Below are 24,009 nucleotides of genomic sequence, written 5' to 3'. Positions count from 1 at the left end.
TCCACACACCATCCATACAATTTCTAGTTCTGATGGGTCCAAAATGGCGAAAGGAGTAGTATCGGCTGTCTTTTGTCTGCAATTTGATCTCCAAAAGTCTTTCAGACTCCCTAATTACTGCAGTTCATTTCAACCTTAAATCTAAGCCACAACAAATCAGCTGAATTGGCTCTGAAATTAACTCCTCTTAAATACTCGAACCAATATTTTCATTGACAACCAAGTGTCTACTAAAGCAATTATGGCGCCTTGCACTACCTCGGAATGTGTTCAACAATGCAGTTCCAAATTGTTCAAATTTTTTTTCATTCTTGAAGGATATTCCATGCCCCGTTTTTTAAGTTTGCAACCCAACCGTTGCTAGTGTGGAAGTTTCCAGGCTTTTCCTATATTTTGGCAATGCCTTGCTAATTGCATCATAGTTCTAAGATCCTTGTATTGCACCTGCCTTGATTTGAGTGCAGACTTTTGCGCTCAATATCCTTGAAGCGTTTTTAGTTTTGTTGTTGTTTTTGTATTATATATTTTTATACCGCGAACTTTCAAGTACCTTCTTAAAATTATATTTTTTCATACCCTTCACTATCACTAGAACTTAAATAGAAAAACAAAGCAGGTGCATGTCAGGTTTTGCTTAATTCAAGTAATTTTTAAAATTATTTTGTGAATTGAAAATGCATTACGCTCTGTTTGCATTTGTATGCCATCATCCCATTCAAATATAAAGATTGAAATATCACGTAATTGTTTTTCAATTGATTCGTTTTTCAACTGGAACGACCGTCTATTGTAAACCACGGATGTTTGACGCTCAGCTCTTTGTTAAACCCATAAAATAGTTAGTACTTCTGGATTGGTTAACCATCTGAACTTCGCATGGTTAATTTTTCTTCAAACCTTTGGTCGATATTCTTGGAAGGCATCACCGTCTCGGTGATAAGGTCTGCGGCATTCGCCTAGGCTCGGATGTTCTCAATTGATCTACTTGTTCAGTCGCGTCACCTTGTGCGGAAGAATGCGTGCCCGCATTCGGTAATTACAGGTAACCCTCCTATAACGCGGTACTTCTATAGCGCGATTTCGCTACAACGCGGTTTGCGAATTGCGGAATGTTTCTTATAACGCGACTCCTACAACGCGATTTTTAAGCATTTTTTAAATACAATACATATTCTATAAACTGTATTCTATTAACACACAATTATCAAAAATTACTTGTGTATATGTGTATATCTATTATTCGTAGTCTCATAAAGAAATAATAATATGTTTGTATTATACATATGTACATACTAAAAGTGTTTGAATGTTTGTATGCACTATAGACTTTTGCAAACCGCAATTTTTTCAAACATTTACACACACGTTTTTATATAAAACAAGGGGTTTCCCCGAAAATTAACTCTTGAGCACTGTTGCCAACTCCCTCTGAGTAACGAGAGCTAAAACACCTCAAAAAAAGAGCTAGATCTAGCTCTGAAAGAGCTAAATTGGCAACAGTGCTCTTGAGAATGTTTTTGGAAATTTGATTTGGTTTAGTCATTCACAGTAAGTCGTGAAGAGGAGTTGAAACAAATTTTAAAACGTTTGTGAAACCATTTTTCGTATAATAATAATTTTGTAAAAATCAAGATAAATAGATTTTATAATCGGTGAGTTTCTGTTAAACTTTTTTTATAACTTAAATTAATTAATTTGTAATTTAGGCCATAAAAATGCCAAAAGCAAAGGAAAACGCATCATTAAAACGAAAGTTTATCACGATTGAAACCAAAATTCAAATTTTGAATCGGATTCAAAATCAAGAGAGAATAGCTGATGTTGCTAGACATTTTAAATTAAACGAGTCCACGATAAGAACCATAAAAAAAAAAACGAAGATAAAATTAGAAATTCGGTATCATCCGGATCATCGGTCCTCGCAAAAATCACTTCTCGGCCAAGGACGAAGATAATAGAAAAAATGGAACAATCGCTAACGGTATGGATAGAAGATATGACGCAAAGGCGGTTGCCTTTGGATGGCAATATAATTAAACAGAAAGCATTAAAAATATTCAATTATTTAAAGGAAACAGGACAATCAACAACCGACGAAGATAACCAGCTGGCTAGCAAAGGTTGGTTTGAAAAGTTCAAAAAACGGCATGCTCTACACAGTTTGAAAATTCAGGGTGAAACAGCATCCGCAGATGCTGATGCGGCGAATAAATATCCTGAACAGTTCATAAAAATTATTGAAGAACATGGTTATTTGCCAGATCAAATATTTAACGCTGATGAGACAGGTTTGTGGTGGAAAAAAATGCCATCAAGAACTTTTATTTCGAGGAACGAAAGAGGAGCTCCTGGCTTTAAGGTTTCTAAGGACCGAATAACATTGTTACTTTGCAGTAATGCATCTAGTGATTTTATAACAAAACCAATGTTTATTAACAAGTCATTAAATCCACGTTGCATGAAAGGAAACAATAAAAACAATCTTCCAGTGTATTGGAGAGCGAACAAAAAAGCATGGATGACTGCCAAACTATTTAATGATTGGTTCTACCATTGCTTTGTTCCCGACGTAGAAAACTATCTAAAAAAAAAGAACTTGGCATTCAAAGTTTTGCTACTTTTAGATAATGCACCAGCTCATGCAACTGATTTAAGTCATCCAAATATTCAAGTTGAGTTTTTACCGCCCAATACTACATCAATATTACAACCTTTAGATCAAGGAATAATATCAAACTTTAAAGCATACTACATACGCAAATCATTTGAATTAATATTAGAGAAGATAGAATCATTGAATATAACGGTCAAAGAAGTCTGGAAACAGTTCTCAATTTTAGATTGCTGTGAAATCGTCGGCAAATCACTCAAAGACATTCGTCAATCAACACTGAGAGCTTGCTGGAAAGCACTTTTGCCAGAGGTTGTAGTACAGGAAACTGTTGTTAATCTCGTTGAGGATGAATATGAAAACGTAGTGAGACTGGCAAACGTAATAAAAGGCGATGGATTTGACGAAATAAATGTGGCTGATATTCGAGAATTAGTTGTGGACGACGAATTAAATGAAGTAGATTTAGCAGCAATGACAAGTGAAGCATTATCGATTGAAGAAAGCTCTGACGACCTCTCTGACACCGAAATCAAAAACTTTTCGCTAAAAAGTGTGGAGAAACTTTTAAATCTGGCGAAGGAGTTGGAAGAGTATGTTTTGGAAAACGATCCTCAGGAAATCTATAAAGATTTACGAAGTAGGACAAAGCAGACATCAATAAAAGATTTTTTAAGACCAGCAATAATAGCTGAACCGGATCAATGTGATAGTGGGTCAAGCTCGGATTTTGAAATAGGACGACCAAGAGCAAAACGTTTGAAGCAAATTATAATAAGTGAGGACGAGGGAGCGGATTTGTAGAAGGTTGAGATTTAAAATCCTCTGAAATATGTAGATTTGAAAATCCGTGTCTATTTTTCCCAGATTTTATTTTCCTTAGTTTTATGTTATTTAAATAAATGAATTGCTTTTTGCTGGTTAATTAAATGAATTAATTTATGTTATTATATTGAAATAGACAAATAGAAAAATATCTTTGAAAAAATAAATTTTTTTTATTCGATGAAAGGTCTAATATAATTAATTCGGCTGAGAAAACTTTAAAATGTTACTTGCGTGATATTGTTTAAGAAAAGGAAAAATGGAGGAAAAAAAAGTTTCCTACAACGCGATTTTCCTACAACGCGGAGTTTTTCAGGAACCAATTAATCGCGTTGTAGGAGGGTTACCTGTACTGCGTCATTTGTCGTCCGTTTACGTCTTCCGCTAAAAAGAATTCAAACAAAGGGATTTTTTTTTAGAGTAAAGGAAAAAAAAACAATAACAGCCATAGCAATAACAATGAACTAAGGTCAGAGCAAACTGGGGCCACTCATTTCTTAAAATTAGCTCAAAATATATGTTTTGCAACAGAGTCGTGCCAAGGATGGTATTCGCCAACTATGTATTTGATTAACAGGTACATACATACATACATACATACATACATGCATACATACACACATATATACATAGTTAGTAGAGCTGCAAGTACGTCAGGTAGCAGGTGCTAAAAAGTTGCTGCAAATCGTATGTGATTATTTTAAACCTAGATTTTTTCCACAATTGGTTCGAGTGCCACAAAAATCTCATCATGTAAATTTACTTAAAAAGAGATTTAGATGATGCTGTGGAGAATTTCACCTACCAAATACAGCTAGGGGAAAATTCACCATATTCTGACGAAGTTTCTAGTGACGAAGTGCAACATTAAAGGCGTTTGAGAAGGATTGGGCAAAACAGAACAAATCCGAGTGATAAAACAGCTGTTAAGGGACTTAAATACAAATGATCTTAGTTGAAAGAAGAAGCCTTTGGGGACTATCTTAAAAATGTCGATCCAAATAGAAATGATGAGTATAAAGTTAGGTCTCTAGGTACTTAAAACCACCTCCTATACGACAGGTTCCCCCGACAGCGAAGCCCTCGCTTTTGCCAACCATTTAAAAGAAACTTTTGATCCATTCAACATCGGAACCAACAAAGTATCGAATCATATCTTGCCTGTCCGTACCCTATGGACAAACCGATGCCCTGGGTATAACTATCCGAGATCCAGACGGAAATTACACAGATTAAAAACTCAAAATACCAGGGTCCTAAAAATCGGTTCAAATTTGTTTCGCCGAGGATCGGTTGACAATTTTCATCGCAATAAATTTGTAATGCGGAAAGAAAATAGTTTTCAAGTATGGTGGGGTGGGGACACGAAAGATGTTTTAGGTCGAAGTGTCGGCTATTGGGCACACTAAATATACCAAAAGTATTATATGAAATGGTTTATTATAAATGCTGCCATTTTTCCGCATTTTCGAAATCTCAAAAGAAATTACAAAAATCGTCAATTTCAAGGATGGTAGATTCTAAAGTTTGGCCATCCGTACCAAAATTGTCGGCGTAACTTCCGGCACACAAAGAAAATATGCTTTGCATATTCAACTAAGATGCCACTTAAAGAGCACTACGGTTCGTCTTCATGCTTAAATCTATGCAGACAAAATTTAAAGCATCCATGTCCATTAAGTGCTTGGGCCAGGTAGAAGTCAATCAGTACATGTTTTCGATTTATGCATTTAAAGATATTCGGAATCAATCGATACGTCCATCGACCGTTCGTAGAATTCTTTTTAATCCTCCTGCCACGTACGGATGCTTCGCTACCATTCAGTCTTCCGGTTGGTCAGCTGTGCTGAATTCGCTCGCTGTATTTTTATATCAGCGAATTCGAATGCAGTCAGCTTAAGCGGTAGCGTACCCGCTATGACTAGTACACCATCCTCCGATACGGTGCGTGATGTGCAGCATACCCTGAGGGCATATAACCGGCGCACCGATTTCATGCCTTTCATGTAGGAGTCGCAGTTTATTGCCTCGACCAAGGCCGGTACAGCATCCAGCAAGATAGATGATACCACGCTAAGTAGCTTCTCGAAAATTCTGCTCAGGACCGCTCGTTTTCATCATAATCCGGGTTAATGCAGTTAAAGCCTCCGCTTTACCGGTGACGTATGTGAGGTGCTTCTTAAAGCTCAACCTGTGGTCAATCGTTAGTCCAAGATATTTGATGTAGGGCGGTGTGGCATCAGACTTCCCGCTCTTTTCACTCGTGTTTTTACTCTCGCCCAAGCAGTTGTTGTTCAGCCAGCAACGATGATCTGAAGCTAGAGCTGCGTTTTTTTCTTATATCCCCAACCCAATCTAAGTTTTGTCGTAAGCAAACCACATCCCTTGTTACCCCAGCAAATCGGCTGATTGCTTCAAAATCGCTGCGAGCCAGTCATTGGTCTAACACTCACGATAGAGAGATATAATAAGGTGGCACCGATCATGGTGCCGCTATTTTACTGTCAGTGAAATTTACGGAATCATTGTGTGTAATTCGTGCAATTTATTCGTGTGTTGTTTGTGTACTTTCTTCTTCTTGCTTTCTTGTTCGCATTTGCATACCTCTCTTATGCACTCGCACCGGTGTGACGTCACGCACTCTCTGATGGGAGCAATCTTATTTCCATCGTTCTTGGGCTACAGCCTCTGAATGCTTTTCTCTATGCGTCACCTTCACCTCTTACACACAATCGATTGCAAACCTCCAGGATAAGATCACTATCTTCGACACACCCCATCTGGGCTGCGTTGAGGAGAAGAGGTATCCCTGAAAAACTTCTTGCATTTATAAAGGAGAGTTACTGTGATGCAAGTTGCTACGTCCTTCGTAAACGAAAATTGTCGGACCCTTTTCACGTGCTAAATGGTGTATGACAAGGCTGCATCCTGTCACCAATTCTCTTCTTGCCTTTAGCAACGAAAACCAACAGAGGAGTATCCAATAACACATTCCCCAACTAACTGGCATTCGCTGATGATATCGGCTTGCTCGCATACAAGCTTTGTGCCCTCAAATTGCTGGCACAAGCCATGCAGGAGAAGTTGAAACCAAAAGGCCTCAAAGTCAACTTACGGAAAAGGAAAGCGCTGCATCTCAGTGACCCCATACCGGAACAACTGATAGTGGGTGCACAACAGTTCGAAACCGGGGACAAATTATGTTACCTTGGCTGCATGGTCACGGCGGTTCTGAGGTGGTTATCGAATATAGAACTAGGAAAGCTCCGTTGCTCGCCCCATTGTGGCAAAGCAACAGTATCAGCCTTCACATCAAGCGGCGCATCTTCAACTCGAACCTCAACTCCAGTCTATTATATGGTTGCACTACCTGGAAAGTAACTGCGAAGATCACGAAGCGCTTCACAAATCGCAAATTTTTTGGCCCCGGACAATAACCACGCCGAGTTGTTGGCGCAAGCTAACCAGGTTGACGTTAAATCAGAAATCAAAAAAAGGAAATGGCAATGGATTGGCCACGCGCTAAGGAAAAATAACGACAATGTCGCTAAACAAGCGCCACGCTGGAATCCATTTCAATAAACTGGTAGAGGAAATGGCAGACGACGTGCCACCTGGCGGCACTCAACAGAGGCTGAAATGAAGTCTCTTGTATTATAGTGAAACGCACGAAGATGCTTAACACAAAACCGTGTTCGAAGGAGAAGAAGAGTGGTTGATGTCCTATGCTCCAAACAGCAGTTGAAGAATAACATAGACATATACATACACACATATACATATAAACGTATATTCAATCTGTTACAAACCACGCCACACACACTTCAATCTATTAAATTTCAACAAATTCTTATGGTTTGTTGCGAGTGAGTGGCCCCCTTTAGAAAAACCAAGCTGTTAGAGCTACATATATTTATATGTATATGGACATGCGTATGTGTGTATGGGTAAGTTTTATTCGAGGAACTACTTCAAATATAATCTATAAGAGCTAATAGCAGCGTATTGGACACACAGGAAAAGTGAATGTTTTCACGCATAGGTATGTATGTATGTATGTATGAATGTATGCATGTACGTATGTACATATGCATGTCCAAGCATGACTTCTAAGGCCATTCGGAAAATGGAAGCATCATCATGCAAAAATGAAGCTTAAATCGGCAATCGTCAACGAGAATTTGCACTTGCTTTCATATCGGCTGAAAAGTTATTGATTTGATGTGATTTAACGCTTTAAATAGTGACAGCTTCAAATTTTCATTTCACAAGGGTTGGAAATACAAATTTTATAAACTTATTTTTGTTGGAATTCCATAAAAACTATAACAGAGCAACTATGACGTAACAAATATCAGCATAAACTTCTTTTTCCCCGAATGAAAGATAGGGTCTAGGGTGTAAACGGGGTTTTAGAAATCTGAGGAAGCAGCTATCAGCATTCTATAACCTCAATTCGTTATTTCACCTTCAAGTGGTACACCCTGGCTTGGACTTGTCCAACCCCCCACAAATCTAATCTAATCTATCACTGGTACACCCTGGTAACCCGAGAAATCATAGCTGAAGACGAGGTATAAAATCCGCGATGGAGACAAGACCAATGCCAACTAGTGCAGAAGCTTTGGATAGTCTATCATCATATATGTATGTAATTTAGAGGTCTCCCGAAATTCGTAGCGTCTGTCTCGGAACGAGCGGCTGCAAAAGGCGTTTGTTCTTCTGGTTAGAAGTGGCCTCATGTTATGGGGTATCTGGTCATTTTACAAGTGAAGCTCATCAGATCTTCTTTAGGCTTGCAATCATGGATGTGCTCCTCATTTGCCAAGCTATAGATATAAAAACATAGATTTAAACCCACGAGAAATACAGCCTGTAAGTGATATCCACAGAAATCTGAAATCTGTGTGTTTATATGGAAATATTGTAGTTCTACAATTGGACAAATATAGTTTACGATTTTTATATTCATAGAAGTACAAGGTGGCGCAAAATTAATCATCCATTTGTGTGTTTGCATAAATTTTTGTACTAAATACAAAAAAAAAACATAATTTTGAATGATAGAAAATTTTATTATGACCTTTAGTCATCCAATTTTGCTTTCACTAAATAAAAAAATGATTTTGAGTAATAGAAATCTTTATTTTGAACTTTACGCGTCACTTTTGAAAAACCACTTACAAGGTGGCACAAAATTAGTCATCCAATTTAGCTTTTACTAAATAAAAATATGATTTTTAGTGATGGAAATCTTTATTTTGACCTTCGATCGCAGTTCTTTTTCATCAGGATGATGCGCTGCTTCATAGGAGCACTGAGCCAATGGCTAAAATCAATGAATCCAAGTTCGAGTTGTTGGACCATTCACCGTATTCACCAGATTTTGCCCCAAGCAACTTCCATCTGCTCCCAGGCCTAAAAAAATGCATGCATGGAAAGCGTTTTTTATCAAATGATGAGGTCATCATCATCGTCATCATCATTCCTTCGTCTCCGTTGCGGAGCATAGGGCCAAAGTAAAATTTTTCCATTTTGTGCGATTTCCGGATATATTTTGCACTTGCTGCCAGGTCATTGTTTTGTCCACGGCTTTGTATTCCTCTTCGATGCAGTGTCGCCAAGAGGCGCTAGGTCTGCCTCTTCTGCGCTGTGCTGATTTCGGTGTCACCTTTCAGGAGGGTATGGCCAAGCGATCCCCATTTACGTTCTGTTATTTCAGTTGGTTCAATTGCTTTTTGATGGTATCATCGATGCAATTCGGTGTTAGATATCCAGTTGTCTGGCCACCAGATACGTAGAATCCGTAAGGTCATAACAGCTGTGGAAACGTATTTTACAGTCATTTCAGATTCTCACTTCAAGAATGGAATTCACAAATTGGAATTTCATTGAAACAAGTCTATTGATGTTAAGGGAGACTATATTGAAAAATAAAGTGTATTTAAAACCATAAAATTGTGTTTTTCTTAACGCACTGCAAAACTGGTTGAGTAACCTAGTATTTTGAAAAACAGTAAATCCATTTCCAACCATCAATGTTCATTTTTCTATAGTTAGACTGGAAATTCCATTGCTAAAAAAAAAATCGACAAAGAATAGTAACGCAAAATCGCTAAAGAAAGAGTTGATGAAGGCATGGAACCGAATAACACGGGAAAGGTTTACACAACTAATTGGATCGATGCTACGACGTCTTCAAGCGGTGATTGATAATGGTGGTGGACCTACTAAATACTAAAAGTTAACAAAAAAGCTGGTATTAAAAAAAGAAAATTGGGTTTTTAAGTAAATTGAACTGTATGCAGACTTTTGTCTTGCTGCTTTTTTGTTGTTTTGTTAATTTTGTTCTCGTTATAAAGCAATTGAAATATATAATTTTTCTAAATTTATGAATAAATATGAATTCCGAGAAAACTTTATATATCAATTGTTTTTTTTTCAATTATTGCATAGCTTCTAGGAAATATGAAAATATGTTGCTGTATGCAGACTTAAGTCCTTCACTGTATGAGTTTGCATGTATGACAGTTACCTTTCAAATGTCTCTTACTGTGAAAGGTTTTGTCTATTTTATTTATTTTTTATATATATTTTTTTTTTTATATATTTTTTATTTCTTTTTTTGTAGCCACTGTGTAACAAATACCAGGACTTGTTAAGCACAAACACAGAAACATACAGACACACGTATGCGCATCTGTACATAAATAGAAGCTGCAACAGTAAAAATAAAAATATCAAAAAAAAAAAAACAATAATACAACAATGCAACAAAACGAATAAATAATGTTGCGACAACAATCCAATAAAAGTAGCGACAACAACAAAAGCAAACAAAAGATTGAACAACTTTTGCGTTGGAAGTTTGCATTTTCGCTTTGTTTATGCTTTCGCTCGCTCATTGTAACATTCGTACGATTTGTTGTTATTGTTGTTTCTTTGGCATTATTTATGCTGATGTTGGCGACAATTTTTGATTGCCAACAACTGTGGGAGTGCTATTCACGCATATTGCCAAATCAGCAACAACAAAAAGCATCAAACGTGGTAATAACTTACAGCATGTACAACAACAACAACAATAACACGATCTATTATAAAAGCAACATTTCAAAGGACTTCGGACTTGGACTTCTTGATTGTATTCGTATTTGTTGTTTGTTATTATGGCGGCTGAAAATGTTCGCTTCTTACATCGTTGTTTGGCTGTGTCTGTTGGTCGCTCGATTGCTCTCGTATACTCGAGTGTTTGTATGCACGTGTATGTATGTTTGTGTGTTCGTGTGTTCGTTTGTTCGCAGGTTCGTGTGTTTGCATGTTCGTTTGTTTGCTATTTCATTCGCGGCTTTTCCGTTCGCTTCTTTTCATAGTTCGTTTATTGCATTGTCCTGCTCCTTTACATGCATACATACATATGTACACATTTGCTTGATTTTATTTCTGCTGGTTTTGCTGTTTTACAAAAATTTGCAACAAAAAAAAAACAAATACGCAATAAAAATGTAAGCAAAATGTCTTTCCTATGTCGTCGTGTTGGTGCTGCACTCTCGTCTTGCTGCAGTTGTTGTTTCATTTTTTTTTTTTTTATTGGTGGAACTTGAAGATGGTGGTCTGAGCTTCTGGCAAATATTTACAATCATTCACTTTTTATTGCCGTTTGTGTCGCCCTTGGTCATTCCGTCCCAATATCGGTTTCGGTATCGGTGTCGCTGGCTGGTGAACGTCGTTTTTTGCAATTTTTGCTTTAGCTTTATATTGCCAATTCTACATTTTATGAATTCTTTATGCTTATGAAACTTTAATTCACATTAAGTTAGTGCTGGCTGGTAATTGAAATGGAAGCGCGATGCATTTTAATTGTAATTAATTCACTCGTGGCGAAAGTTGTTTTAGCTAAGGGAGCGATGGTCGATGGAGTAAAATAGTGGTTTCATGTTTTCAAATGTAATGCCATCTCTTTTATATATTATTTTATTATTATTATTTGTAGGGGATATATATAGAATATAAACCTAACTTAATTAGCGCACTGAGTACTAGGCCTCCGGTGCTTTGTATATAATGACAGGTGTTCAGGTCAAGTTTTTTCTCTTTGTCTCAATTCTCGTGTGTCTTAATGTTGTTCCACAAAATGCGACTTGATGTCGACTCAGAATTCCAAATGGTTTTTTATAATCCAAATATGCCCCTAAACGAAAATAAAAACATGTTTCGATAAACATGAGAGCGCATGTTGGCTGTATTTTGTTGTCCAAACCAGTATTCATATATGTCAAAACACCATAACTTTTTTGTGTGAAATTAGTTTTTATTGATTTCAAAGACAAAATTGTACAAAAATGATTACAATTTTAACATACATATATTCACCTTAGCTCGATATGACCACCTTTTGCCTTAACTATAGCCTTCAAACCGTTAAAAAAATGAGTTGCAGGCTGCACGAATGTGATCCTAAGGTGTTTTGGTCCATTCTCGTATAATCGCTTTTTCCAGCGCATCCATACTGGCATATTTTTTAGTCCTCACCTTGCTCTCCTAAATGGACCAGATGGAATATGTAGTCCATCGGATTTGCGTCTGGCGAATTCGAAAGCCGAAAGTGTGGAACATGATTTTTTAACCATTCTTGGTTCACACGAGCTTAACGAGACGGTGCCGAGTCCTGTTGGAACGTCCATGGTCTAGGACCGAAATGTTTGCGTGTCCACGGCTCTAAAGCAGCTTCTAAAACATTTTTCCGATAATAAGTCGCATTCACTTTGACACCCGGCTCGATAAAAACGATTGGAGAGCGTCCATCAGCGGTCACTGCGGCCCAAACCATTACTTGCGAAGGGAAATTGCTTCGAGTGGCCATGCGTAGGCTCAAATTCTCGTATGAGCGTTCGGTCAAGTAAACACGATCGTGTTGAGTGTTTATGAACTGCTCAATTGGGAAATTTTTTTCATCAGAAAACACAATGTTAGGAAATTCGCCACGTTCGTGCAAGCGCAACAACTCCTTTGCTCTTTCGCACCGAACTTTTTTTTGCTGGGGTGAAAGATCGTGTGTTTTTTGGAACTTGTAAGCCTTGACCTTGAGCTCATTTTTCAATATGCGTCGAATGTTGTCTTGCGGTATTTTCAGTTCATTGGCCATTATTCTTCCACTTTGACGTGGATTTCGTTCAAGTCGAGCCTTTACTTTCCGAACCATTTCTGGCGTTGTTGCGGTTTTTTTTGGTCCACCGCCATAGCGTTTTGCAATGCTACCAGTATCATTGTATCGTTTTATAGAGCGATACACAAACATTTTATTCACTTTGAGGTGACTGAGCTCACGAACAATGGGTGGTTCTGATTTTCCAGCCAAATATAACGCAATCACACTATTACGTTTGAATTCCATCACTGTAAAAAAGTTCAACAAAACGCAAATGCTTTTGATGGCTTATAAACAATATATTGAACTGTCATTAAAACAATTTTGACGTTGATGTCATGAGCTTTTTTACAGATACAAGCAGTGTGAAGTTGGTAACACTTCATATTGTTCACCCTGTATGTATACGTCCATGTATTATAGCATTTTCTCATAAATGGGTGAAAAATCAAATTGAGAAAAACTGTAATGAAGCCTGGTTAGCTATAGCGCACCTCTTTCATGTTCATGGTTTCAGCAAGGAACCTGACAAATTTTCAATAAAAGAATATAGAGCGGGTAACTTTAATATTACGTTTTTTTAAAGAACACACCCACCGATATAAACAGCTCCAAACCATTCGCTGTGTCCCGAAATCAGAAGGTTATAATCCCCGAGTAGCTCGAAAAGAAAAACCAAACGAACTAGAAAGCTGCGGTTGAATTTTTCTTAGGAGCACATAAAACCTGATGCAACTTAGTGGAATAATGTAATTTTCCTGGATGAGAGCAAATTTAAGTTATTCTGTAATGGCATAGTTTGGCGGCAGCCCAATAAAGAGCTGAAAGCACAGCATCTGAAACCGACTGTAAAACAAGGCGGAGGGCATGTGATAGTCGGGCGTGCATTTCATCCAAAGGAACCGGCAATTTAAGGTTTCTTGAAAGAATTATGTATAAGGAAATATATTTGAATATACAGGGTCCGGCACTTGAAGAGTAACCATTTAAAAATACCATAAATTTAGTTTGGAAAATTACTTTTATTCAATTCAAAGTAAAAAAAGTGTGAAAATAATACAAAATTAAGAATCAATTTTACTTTTGCTCAATATGACCACATTTTGCCTTGACTATGGCCTTGAGACGGTCCAGAAACGAATCGCAAGCTACCCGAATGTGACTTGCAAGTGTTTTGGCCCACTTGCAGGCAATGACTTTTTTCAGCGCCTCGAGACTGGTGAATCTTTTAGTTCCGAGCTTGTTCTAGTCTAGTTCCGAGAGAATAATCCATCGGATTCGCGTCTAGTGAATTTGAGAGCCATTTGGGATAGTGTAGAAGTTATGAAGTTCGGAACGTTGTTTTTTAACCATTCTTGGTTCACTCGTGAGACGGTGTCGAATCCTGTTGAAACGTCCATGGTCTACCACCGAAGTGTTTTGTCTGCCCACGGCTTCAAAGCAACCTCCAGATCACTTCCCCGATAAAATTTCGCATTTACCTTGGCGTCAGGTTCGATGAAAACGATTGGACAGCACCCATCTGCCCGTGCATCAGCTGCGCGAGCGGTCTGAAGTCGGTTACACTTCGAGTGCCGGATCCTGTATTAAGGCTGAATTTGAAACAGCAGATAAAATTAGTATTATGCCTAGTTTTACGCTGTACCAAGATAATGGTCCTAAGCGTAAAGCCTATATTGTAGGAAAAGGCTGCTCTATAATGGCTCAAGGATTATTGTTACCCCTCCCAAATCACCCGATCTAAGCCCTATAGAAATCTTGTGGGACGAGTTGGAGCGGCGTGTGCGACAGAGACCACTTTCTTCTTCCACGAAACTAAAAGAAAGTTTACAGGAAAAATGGGCGAAAAACGAGCCAGATTATAAGCCAGATTACCAGATGTTATTAGAAACAATACTAAATATTAATTTCGTTAATTTTAAGGGGGAACGCCACTGTGGAGGGTAAAAAAATAGTCGATTTTTGGGAATTTTTTTTTTTTAAGTAGGAATGATTATTCGAGAATCGGACAGAAGGCAATTTATTAAATATGTATTAAACTAATATATGTTGATGTAAATTTTTATTAAAAAATATTGAGAATTGACAAATTTATGTAAATAAACGTAACGAGTTTAAAAAAAAATTACGTCATCTGGTGGCAGCGATACAGCAATGAATAATCATCTGAAAGCAAAAAACCAAAAATTATATTAATATACACAATAGTGGCTATCGGTGTACGTTGCCGTTTTGTTTTTTTTTTTTTTGGCAAAATGGTGGTGATTTGAATTTCGATGTGAGTTTTTCACCATTTTTTTGATTTTCAACAGGCTCAAAAAAATAGTTATTTTCAAAATTTTGAAAATCGGCGACATACAACGATAGCCAATGCGATAACAAACATTTTGAAAAAAAAAGAAAATTGAAATCGATTTATTAGTCTTCGAGAAATCGTTGCCACCGTATTAAAAAAAGTCGTTTCGAGAAAAACGCGCTTGAAATAAAACATCGTATCGTAGGCGCTACGGGGCCGAACCGACGGGCGCTCACTTAAGTGCACATAGAATCGGGAATAAAGCGAATTTCGATTTAAAATTTTTACCACATTTTCTTGAGTAGTTTACTAACAATTTATGCAAAAAAAAAAAATCGATTTTTTTGAATTTTCACAGTGGCTTTCACCCTTAAGCATTTTTGTATAATTATTTTGTAACCTCATTCAATCATCAAATAATAATGTAGTAAGAATTGTTGACAATTTTGAGTTTTCTTGTCCTAGTTTGTTTTTGACAATTACATTTTTGAATTCTTTTAATATATTGTATTTAATTGGTTGGGAAATACGTTTATAGCGTTTTTATATTTTCTTCTACAAGTAGGAGGGTTACCTGTATATTACAATTTCATGTCTATAATCGACCTAATATGTAACAGAACATATGGCAGGACTATACTGTAGTGTATTCTAAGCGGAAGTATGCGCTATCTGGTATGCTGCGAAAACTATCTTAGAAAAGAGAATATCACTTGAGGATATCAGCTTTTTCACCGACAGTCAAGCGGCCGTTCGAGCACTTAGCTCCTCTTATACCCACTCAGATGTGGTTCGATCCTATCTCTTATCTCTTAACGAGATAAGTGTTCAGAATTCTGTCCAAGTTATCTGGATACCGGGTCACAGTGGATTCGAAGGTAACTGCAAAACTGATAAGCTCGCAAGAGCTGGAGCTGCGCAATCAAATGTTAGTAACATACCCACAATCCACATTCCGCTCTCAACATGTAAAATGCTCATTGATCGAGAATTTCACAGCATTGCTGATCGGAGGTGGCGAGTGGAAACTACTTGCGTTACGACCTGACAAATCTGCCCTTCCTACAATCTGAAACAGACAAAAACCCTTATAAATCTTTCGAAACACGAACTAAGGCATATAATATCTCTTATCACCGGCCACTGCCTTTTGGGCACTCACGCGCGTCGGCTCGGGGTTCCTCAAAACGACCTGTGCAGATACTGTGAGAACGAAGATGAGGACGTATCGAGCAGACATTTGCTGTGCAGTTGTGCCGGTCTAGCCAGAAGCCGACTCGCTCTTCTAGGCTCTCCAATTGACAATCTTTCAGTACTCTCGGACCTTAAAATCGAATCTCTCATTAAATTCTCGAAACGAATTAATATTTTGGACCAAAAGTTATAATAAAAATTTCGGTTAGGTGGGGAAATCATATAAAATAATGAGCTCTAGGGTAACACAACGGACCGAACTTGCGGTCTATGTGGCACTCCGATGCGGGGCTCACCCTTAAACCAACCAACCATGGCGGGACTAAGTATAAACGTACGTACTTGGCACGCACAGCTTTTGTCAGTTGTTTGGCATGAATTAAAGTTTCGCCGAACTGTTCCCCCAATTGGCGTGGGCCTTGTTCTACATATGCGGAGTTCTACAGTTTTATGTCAACTCTGTGTTTTCTGTTTTTCATATGCAGAAATGCATTCGGAGAGGTTTGCCATTGCCTGCCAAAACGACTTTTTTTTTCGTCATATAATTCGACATAGGGGACATCGAACCTGCAACCAAGTGAATGACAGTGACATATTATTAGTATACATCACATAATATATTCAATCCCTGCACATTTACATGCAGTTTTTGATAATCACTCTTACATCACATAAACTTTGAACCCCGCACCAGAAATTTGAAACTGTGCAGGAATCATTTTTTTTCGCTGAGTCACTTCTGGAAATTTTTTTCTACACATTCCCACACAGCTGAAGGCAGCAAATGTTTATATAAGAATGGATTAAGATATTTGGCCAAGGATTAGGAATTTTTAATCCGTACACTTTGATAATTTCCTTTGTTCATAGTAGAAGATGGGCCGTGGGCAGACAAATTGACTCACATCGGGACGTCAAATTGTCTAATAATCGAACGAAATTCTGATACCGCAAATCTAATCAAAACAACGCATATTTTGCTAATGAAAATAAACACCAAATGAACTGATTGTTGAGGCGACTATTGACAAAATCACTCATGTCCAAACTTAGAAATGTGCAGTTAGTCATGAAAGTTAAGTACACTTTTGCGGTAGATTTGGCATTTAATGGCATCTCTATTTGGCCACTAAATCTGCTGCAGCCTATTCGGAAACGATTTTGCGAGCTCCGTCTAATTGACAGATGATAGCCAAGGCGTTTTCGGGAGTTTCTTCTCAATAATGCTTATGAGCACAATGACGAAAATGCCGAAAGAAAGCCTGTGCGTGTATTGTGAAATGCTGATGATAAGTTGAAGAATGACGAATTTGTATGGTTTCATGATGCTCTGCAAAGCTGTTGTTGTTACTTGTATTAAGTCGGTCATTTGAGTGGTTGGCTGGCTGGTTGGCTTGCTGGCAAACTGGCTGGCTGGTTAGTTGACTGCCTTGGTGGTTAATCGCGCAAAACCGCAAAACGCTACTTCTGGAAGATTTAAGTCACGTGCTAGCCAGTTGGTGCTCTTTTCACCTTTCGCCACCACCCGCTGAGTGCGATACCTTTTCGCAGTTTATGTGGAATACTTGTTTCTCGGTTTCGGTTCGGTTTTTGCCTCAACAATGGCAGCGAAAAACAAGTACCGGCATGCAAAAAGCCCAACTCATCAACCACCTGCTGATAGTCATCAAGGCAAACCGTGCTGCCTCAGACTGATGTACTGGTGGTAGACAGACAGTAACTTAGTAAGAATTGTATGATGAAAATGCAAAGTCTGCTTGATCGACTACCAGTTTGTGTAGTTATTTCCGTTAACTGGGTATTGCACCGACCGACCGACCGACCGACTGACTGGCTGACTGACTGCCTGCCTGTTTAGCTCACGGGCGTACTGCTCTCTGGTCTATATGACTGATTAAGCTAGGCATTGTTGTGTGTTATGTTAAGCGAACGGACGAGTGCACAGCTGAAAGAAGGTGCATAGTAGTTCTTCCAAGCGACCTATTTGCTGCGACTAATACCTTCTAACGCATTGTTTAGTGGCGGGTTGCAAGGTACAGTGTAACAATTTCAAAAATATATCTACTAAAATTTGCTGTGCAAAATATCAAGTGAGCTCAGATGGTTTTAAAAATGAAAAAAAAAAAAAAAAAATGTATTGGTAAGTTTCTTTGTTTTTTTTTTAATACATTCCCTGAGACCCTTTAAAGCACTAGGTTCACATTCTGTGGAATCAAAACTAGAATACGAATGCTGTATCGACCTAAACCAAATTCGTGCAACAAATAAAATTGTACTTGGCTGGGTTGTGGGTCTCTCTGGAATAAAAAGTAATGAAATTGCTGATGAAATAGCTAGGGCAGGGTCGGCAGGAGATTTTCACGGCCCAAAGCCATACTCTGGTATCAACTGAGCAGAAGCTCAATGCAGGGTAAATAGTTGGAAAACTACTCAAAGGATTGCCCATTGGAAAGTCACACAAGAACTCCGTCAAGCCAAAGGGCTTATAAGACCTTTTGCCTACAAAAAATCACACTGCGAATGAGACAGAGTGAGACTGTGAAACCACAGAGCATAGCTTGTGCAGCTATATTGCCTTGGCAAAGGCAAGACTGCACATCTTTCACGTAGATCAAATGCACCCGAATGAAATCAAGAATGCTTGTGTTGCAGATATTCTGAAATTTGACCGCAAGGCGGAGAATTTAGTCAAAGAATTTGGCTTTCGAACCGATTCCAAATCTGAGGCAGGGAACATCTAGATTAAATAGTACCTGTTGTAATACATTTAAGGTAGAATAGTGGTTCCAGTGAATAGGACGATTATTATTAGGTGCACAACTATGCTCCCGCTGTTTGTCAATAGATGCCGCCAGCAGTGTGTGCTAGTCGATTCTAACATAACCTAAACATCATAAACCAAGCTTAGACATAGACAGATAAACAAACTGCTTCGACACATTAGTGATTTTGTTTTTGTATCCTATACTGTTGGTTTTGGGAAAATGTCTGATTTTCCTGTCTGTGCCGAATAATCGTCATTTGCGGGAAGTGTTGATTTTCTTTATTCATTCGAAAAAATCGGCGGGCGGCTGAAGCGTATCGAGAGCTAAAACAAGTTTATGGAGATGCTACCTTAAATGAAACAACGTGCCGAGATTGGTTCCGTCGCTTCAAAGACGGTGATTTTAATGTTGGCGACCGTCCGCGTGAAGGAAGGCCAAAAACCTTCGAAGACGCTGAATTGGAGGCATTGTTGGATGGGCAATGAGGATCCATGTCAAACGCAAGAAGAGCTTGCTTCAGTATTAGGTGTTACCCGTCAATCCATTTCCAAGCGATTGCATGCTTTGGGAATGATTCAGATACAGAAACAGGGGACTTGGGTTCCTTATGAGTTAAAACCAAGAGATGTTGAACGTCGTTGTCGTTTTTTCGCCTGCGAACAACTGCTCCAACGAAAAAAAAGGAAGGATTTTCTTCATCGCATCGTGACGGGTGATGACAAATGGATTCATTACAGCAATCCAAAGAAAAGGAAGTCATGGGGACTGTCCGGTCACTCGGTCATGCTTCTACGTCGTCGCCTCGGCCGAATATTCATGCTGTGAAGGCTGTGCTATGTATTTGGTGTTATTGTATTTTGGTGTTATTTGTTGTGAACTGTTAAAACCAAGCGAAACTATCACTGGGAATCGGCATCGACTTCAATTGATGCGATTGAGCCGAGCATTGCGCGAGTAACGGCCGCAATACGCGGAGAGGCTTGAAAAAGTGATTCAACAGAATGACAACGCTCAGGTTGCCAAACCCGTTAAAACCTACCTGGAAACATTGAAATGGGAAATGCTACCCTACCCGTCATATTCTCCAGATATTGCGCCGTCCGATTATCACCTGTTCCGATCGATGGCATAAGGTCTAGCTGACCAGCAGTTCCATTCATATCAGAAGACATCAACAAATGGTTTGATCCGTGGATAGCCTCAAAAGACGAACAGTTATACCGCGACGGTATACGAGATCTATTAGAAAAATGGGAAAAAGTAGTAGCCAGCGATGGGCAATACTTTCAATGATTCACTTGTAACCATGTTTTCAGAATAAAGTTGTATTTTCATCAAAAAAAAAAACAGCGAGAACGTAGTTGCGCACCTAATAATTATTTGGCTCAATAGAGAATACAGAAGGTGGAACTTTTTGAAAATCGCTGTTTTCTTTGTTGGCGAATTTGACAAGTGAGTGACGTCAGTACAGAAAATAAACACATTTTTGTGTGCGAATGTGCGTTTTATTCTAACTTTCTAGGCTTTCTACTTGCTTGCATTCCAAAAAAAATATTTTGTGTGAATTTTAGCTTATCTGGCGCCCTCCAGGCGGCATTTTTCTGCGAGGCTTGAATGCATCTTCTTCTGGAAACTATCGCGTTTCATCTTGTCAATATTGGTCAGTAAGTTTTTCTAATTTTTAACCTACGTGAGACCGATCTATGAATGTTCAATGACCATGACAATTCAACGTTTTTTGTTTATTTGTTTTTTAATTTTTTTTAATTTTGAAAGGTCTCTAATCAGCGCACTTAAAGTATGGATGGCATCCATGATGGAAATACTAACCTAAACTGGCAACTTGCTTGATGCTCATCCTCATAAAATCAAAATAATGTGGACACTTAGTCATTCAATAATACAGGGTAATACGCATATTGGCAAAACCGTAAAATAAGTGGGCTCTGCACCGACTATGAATTTCATTTCAAAATAAAGAGCGATGGTCCGGTCTGGAACGCTGCAGAACTGCAAAGTTTTTTGTGATAAACTCGAACAGAAAACTGTTGAGCTTTCTTCTAAAACTTGGAAGAAAAGACGTTCGATAGATCGTCGGTATATGACCACCCTTGAAATCATTGAGCACCAGATTTTTCTGTCTTGATTAGAGGAGGCGTATAGAGCTAAACTTTTTTTTTGTGAGTACCTTGCCATACAGTCATATCCGTTTTCTCAAACTGGAGGATATTTCCAGATTTCCAAAAAATCTAGAAAACTCTCACAGGACTAACCATCTCTGTCGCTATCTCTATTCTATCCTATCTCTTGCCTTCTGCTACTTCCCTGCTGCTAGCATTAGCTCAGAGACAAAAATACATTTTGTCAGAAAGTAATATTTTGACTTCTTTTCACTAAACGCATTGCTTGGGCAACACTTAGGGCTTTACTTTGGGGATAACTTTAGAGATTTCCCAACGTTGTTCAGACGTAAAGCGATTTGTTTCGTACCGCGGAGATATGACGTAGACTTTCTGCCAACATTTCGAGCAATAAAGAATTATCACTGTCAAAGACATATGATTCAAAATATAAAAAAAAAAAACAAAAAAAAAAAAATAATCAGACTAACTGGTTCCTCCTGGCGGTAGGCGTCTATCGCGAAGTGGTTCCAGCATTACAACTCTGATTGCTATCGGTGCATCGTTGCATTAGAGCCTACTGCTGCACTCTGCTCTCAATCACGAAGCAATACATTTATGACGATTTCGTTACTCAATCGTTACTTCATCGTTTAAAATCTAAAATAAGTGTTCGTAAAAATTCTGCGTACGTCCCTAAAACTGACACACTAAATGAAGGCAAACGAAGCAAATTTTCTTCTTCAGAAACTTTGTCATGCTAGTTGGTTACCCTAACAAACAGCTGACTACGCAAAACGTTCATACTAAGCAAGGCTTGTGCCAGACAAAGATGGATACGTACTCACAGTATTTTATGCTCTTTTCTGCACCACAAAAAAAAAATGTCACAAACTGGTTTAAAAAAGATACGAGTAGTTTTAATTTAAACACTCAGTTTCTTGAAAATTTCCACTGTACCCACTAACATCGATATGCCACTTAAATTTCCATATAAACAGCTGAGGGTTGGATCTGCTAGGCAGGTGAAAGACAATGGGCAAAGACAGTCGAGTCGAGTCGAGTTGAGTTGTGTTGAGTTAAGTCGGTTGTCGGTTGTTGGTTGCCATTTGTTGGTTGTACGCTGGCGATGTCCAGTGGCGGTGCGTAGGAATGTGCGCATAAGATTGCATGCAAATGGAAAGCCAAAGAAAAACAACAGCAATCGACATACAAAACCCAACTACAACGCAATGCAAATATACCATCGTCGAATTAGCCGCAAACGGATTAACCGCATTCAGTCGCTGTTGTCACTATCGCTATCGCTGCTGCTGCCATGATTGCCTTTGTGGCTGCTCCTTTCCTTGGCCCTTGTGTGTGTGTGTGTGTGTGCAGCATTGTGGTTTACGGAATTGCCGCCTTAATCGCTTGCCTTGTTTCGGCACATGGGAAAACAAAAACACTAGTAGCCGAACATCAGTACCTGGGCAGCATTAATCTGGGCCTAGTTGCCTCACCTGGCCTCACCTGGCCTTGCCTTGCCTTGCTTTAGCTGTTGTCGCTGAGGCTGCGTCTGCGGCCACCAACATGGCGAAAACAAGTGAACGCAGGCTGCCAGGATCGATCGTATGCAGAGTGTGTTAATGTGAGTAATTTTATGCATACATACATACATACATAGCCTGCAGGGAAGCGTACTAGTTGGGAACTAGAACGCTACCAGTTCACTTTTCAGCTCAATCAGTTAATGTTCGAACTTTTTTCTATGCGAAGTATTTTAGCACGACATCACCAAAATACCACTTCTTATAAGGTGGCACAAAATTAATCACCTTATCTGAAGATGTAAAACTTTTGCGAATGGCGAGATTATCAAGATTTTTTTTAACATCAAAAACGCCTGAAAAAGTGTTTCTAAAACAAAATCAACTAACTTGCAGACAAAATTTTCCTACCGGTATTATTCTAGTCAACGGCGAACTATTACGATTTTTCTCATTAAATACCCAGTATCTGAGCTAGAATGTTTCCATACAAGTAGGCATTTTCCCTGCAGGGTAAATGTGTCTGCTTATGCATTTCCCTGTGTGTGTGAAAAGTGTTTCCAAGCTGAGGCGAAACCTAATTTCCAGCCTAAATTCTTTTCAACTGTGTCGGGCTGGTGAATATTGCAACAAATACAACAATAGTATGCATATTAGCGCATGCAAGCCTATTTTAGGTTAATTCGCATTCCTACCCAGTAAGCAAAAAGTTGGATCTTAGCTCTAACAGCAAACTTAGGACTTGATGGTTATTAAGAATTCTTCTTTTTTTAAATAAAAATAAATAAATAAATTTTTGAAAGTAAAAATAAAATAAAAAGATAAAAAAATTAATTTTTGTATATATTTACATATCTAACAAAATGTATCCAGGATGCAGCGCGATCATCCACCACTCATGGGAGTCCTCATATTCTTTACAAAGAAGCGCAATCCGCGGTATCATTCTAAGAAGCAAACTCAAAGGGAGATAACAAATTATCGAAAGAAATAAAAATATTATTGAAAACACGAATTGAAAGCAACACGATAAAGAAGTGAAACAGTTTCTATGGAGTTTGGGCCCAACAGACGAACTACACCTTGTAACGGTCAGCCAAAACGTAAGTACCACGCAAAAGTACCGTCCATCACTGCGTAAAAAATGATGGTTCATGGGCGAAAACCGCAATCGAGAAATCAGAGCTTTTTTCTGAACACTAAAAATAGATTCTTACACCAAACAATACTGAAGCTGATCCTTGTTTTGGCATCACTGCCTCTGTCTTTTTAAATGAATCCAACTAAATGGAACTGCCGTTGGAGAAGTTCACCAAAAGCGAAATAGTTAGCACTATTAAAAAGCTAAAAGATCACAAGGCACCAGGGTATGATAACATCACCGAGGAAATTCTCAAAAAACTACCTCCTGAACGCTACGACGTTTTGGGTTCCGGTGTCATGAGAATGAGTAATATTCGTTCTCTAAAACTGGAGGATATTTACAAATTTGCCAAAGAATCTGGAAAATTCTCACAGGACTAA

At 38.5% G+C, this 24,009-nt stretch overlaps 1 protein-coding gene across 1 annotated transcript; it reads left to right on the top strand.

Annotated features, from left to right (window-relative positions):
* The first annotated feature begins 1,963 nt into the window (after positions 1-1,963).
* On the top strand, positions 1,964-3,415 carry LOC129237174 (tigger transposable element-derived protein 1-like). Its single transcript, XM_054871680.1, has 2 exons — positions 1,964-2,288; positions 2,625-3,415. Exons 1-2 carry the CDS (start codon positions 1,964-1,966, stop codon positions 3,413-3,415), a joined length of 1,116 nt encoding a protein of 371 aa, XP_054727655.1.
* The last annotated feature ends 20,594 nt before the right edge of the window (positions 3,416-24,009 follow it).

This window comes from Anastrepha obliqua, chromosome 2 (genome assembly GCF_027943255.1).
Source record: "Anastrepha obliqua isolate idAnaObli1 chromosome 2, idAnaObli1_1.0, whole genome shotgun sequence".
NCBI classification, from domain to species: Eukaryota; Metazoa; Arthropoda; class Insecta; order Diptera; family Tephritidae; genus Anastrepha; species Anastrepha obliqua.
Note: the sequence above shows the minus strand (reverse complement) of the source record. Positions and strands in the feature narration are given on the sequence as shown.

Excerpts from the sequence above, each read along its gene's own strand:
- LOC129237174 (XM_054871680.1), top strand. The coding sequence starts at position 1,964 with ATGGAACAATCGCTAACGGTATGGATAGAAGATATGACGCAAAGGCGG. Across the intron at positions 2,289-2,624 it reads ATTTAACGCTGATGAGACAG|ATAATGCACCAGCTCATGCA; the intron begins GTTTGTGGTGGA and ends TGCTACTTTTAG.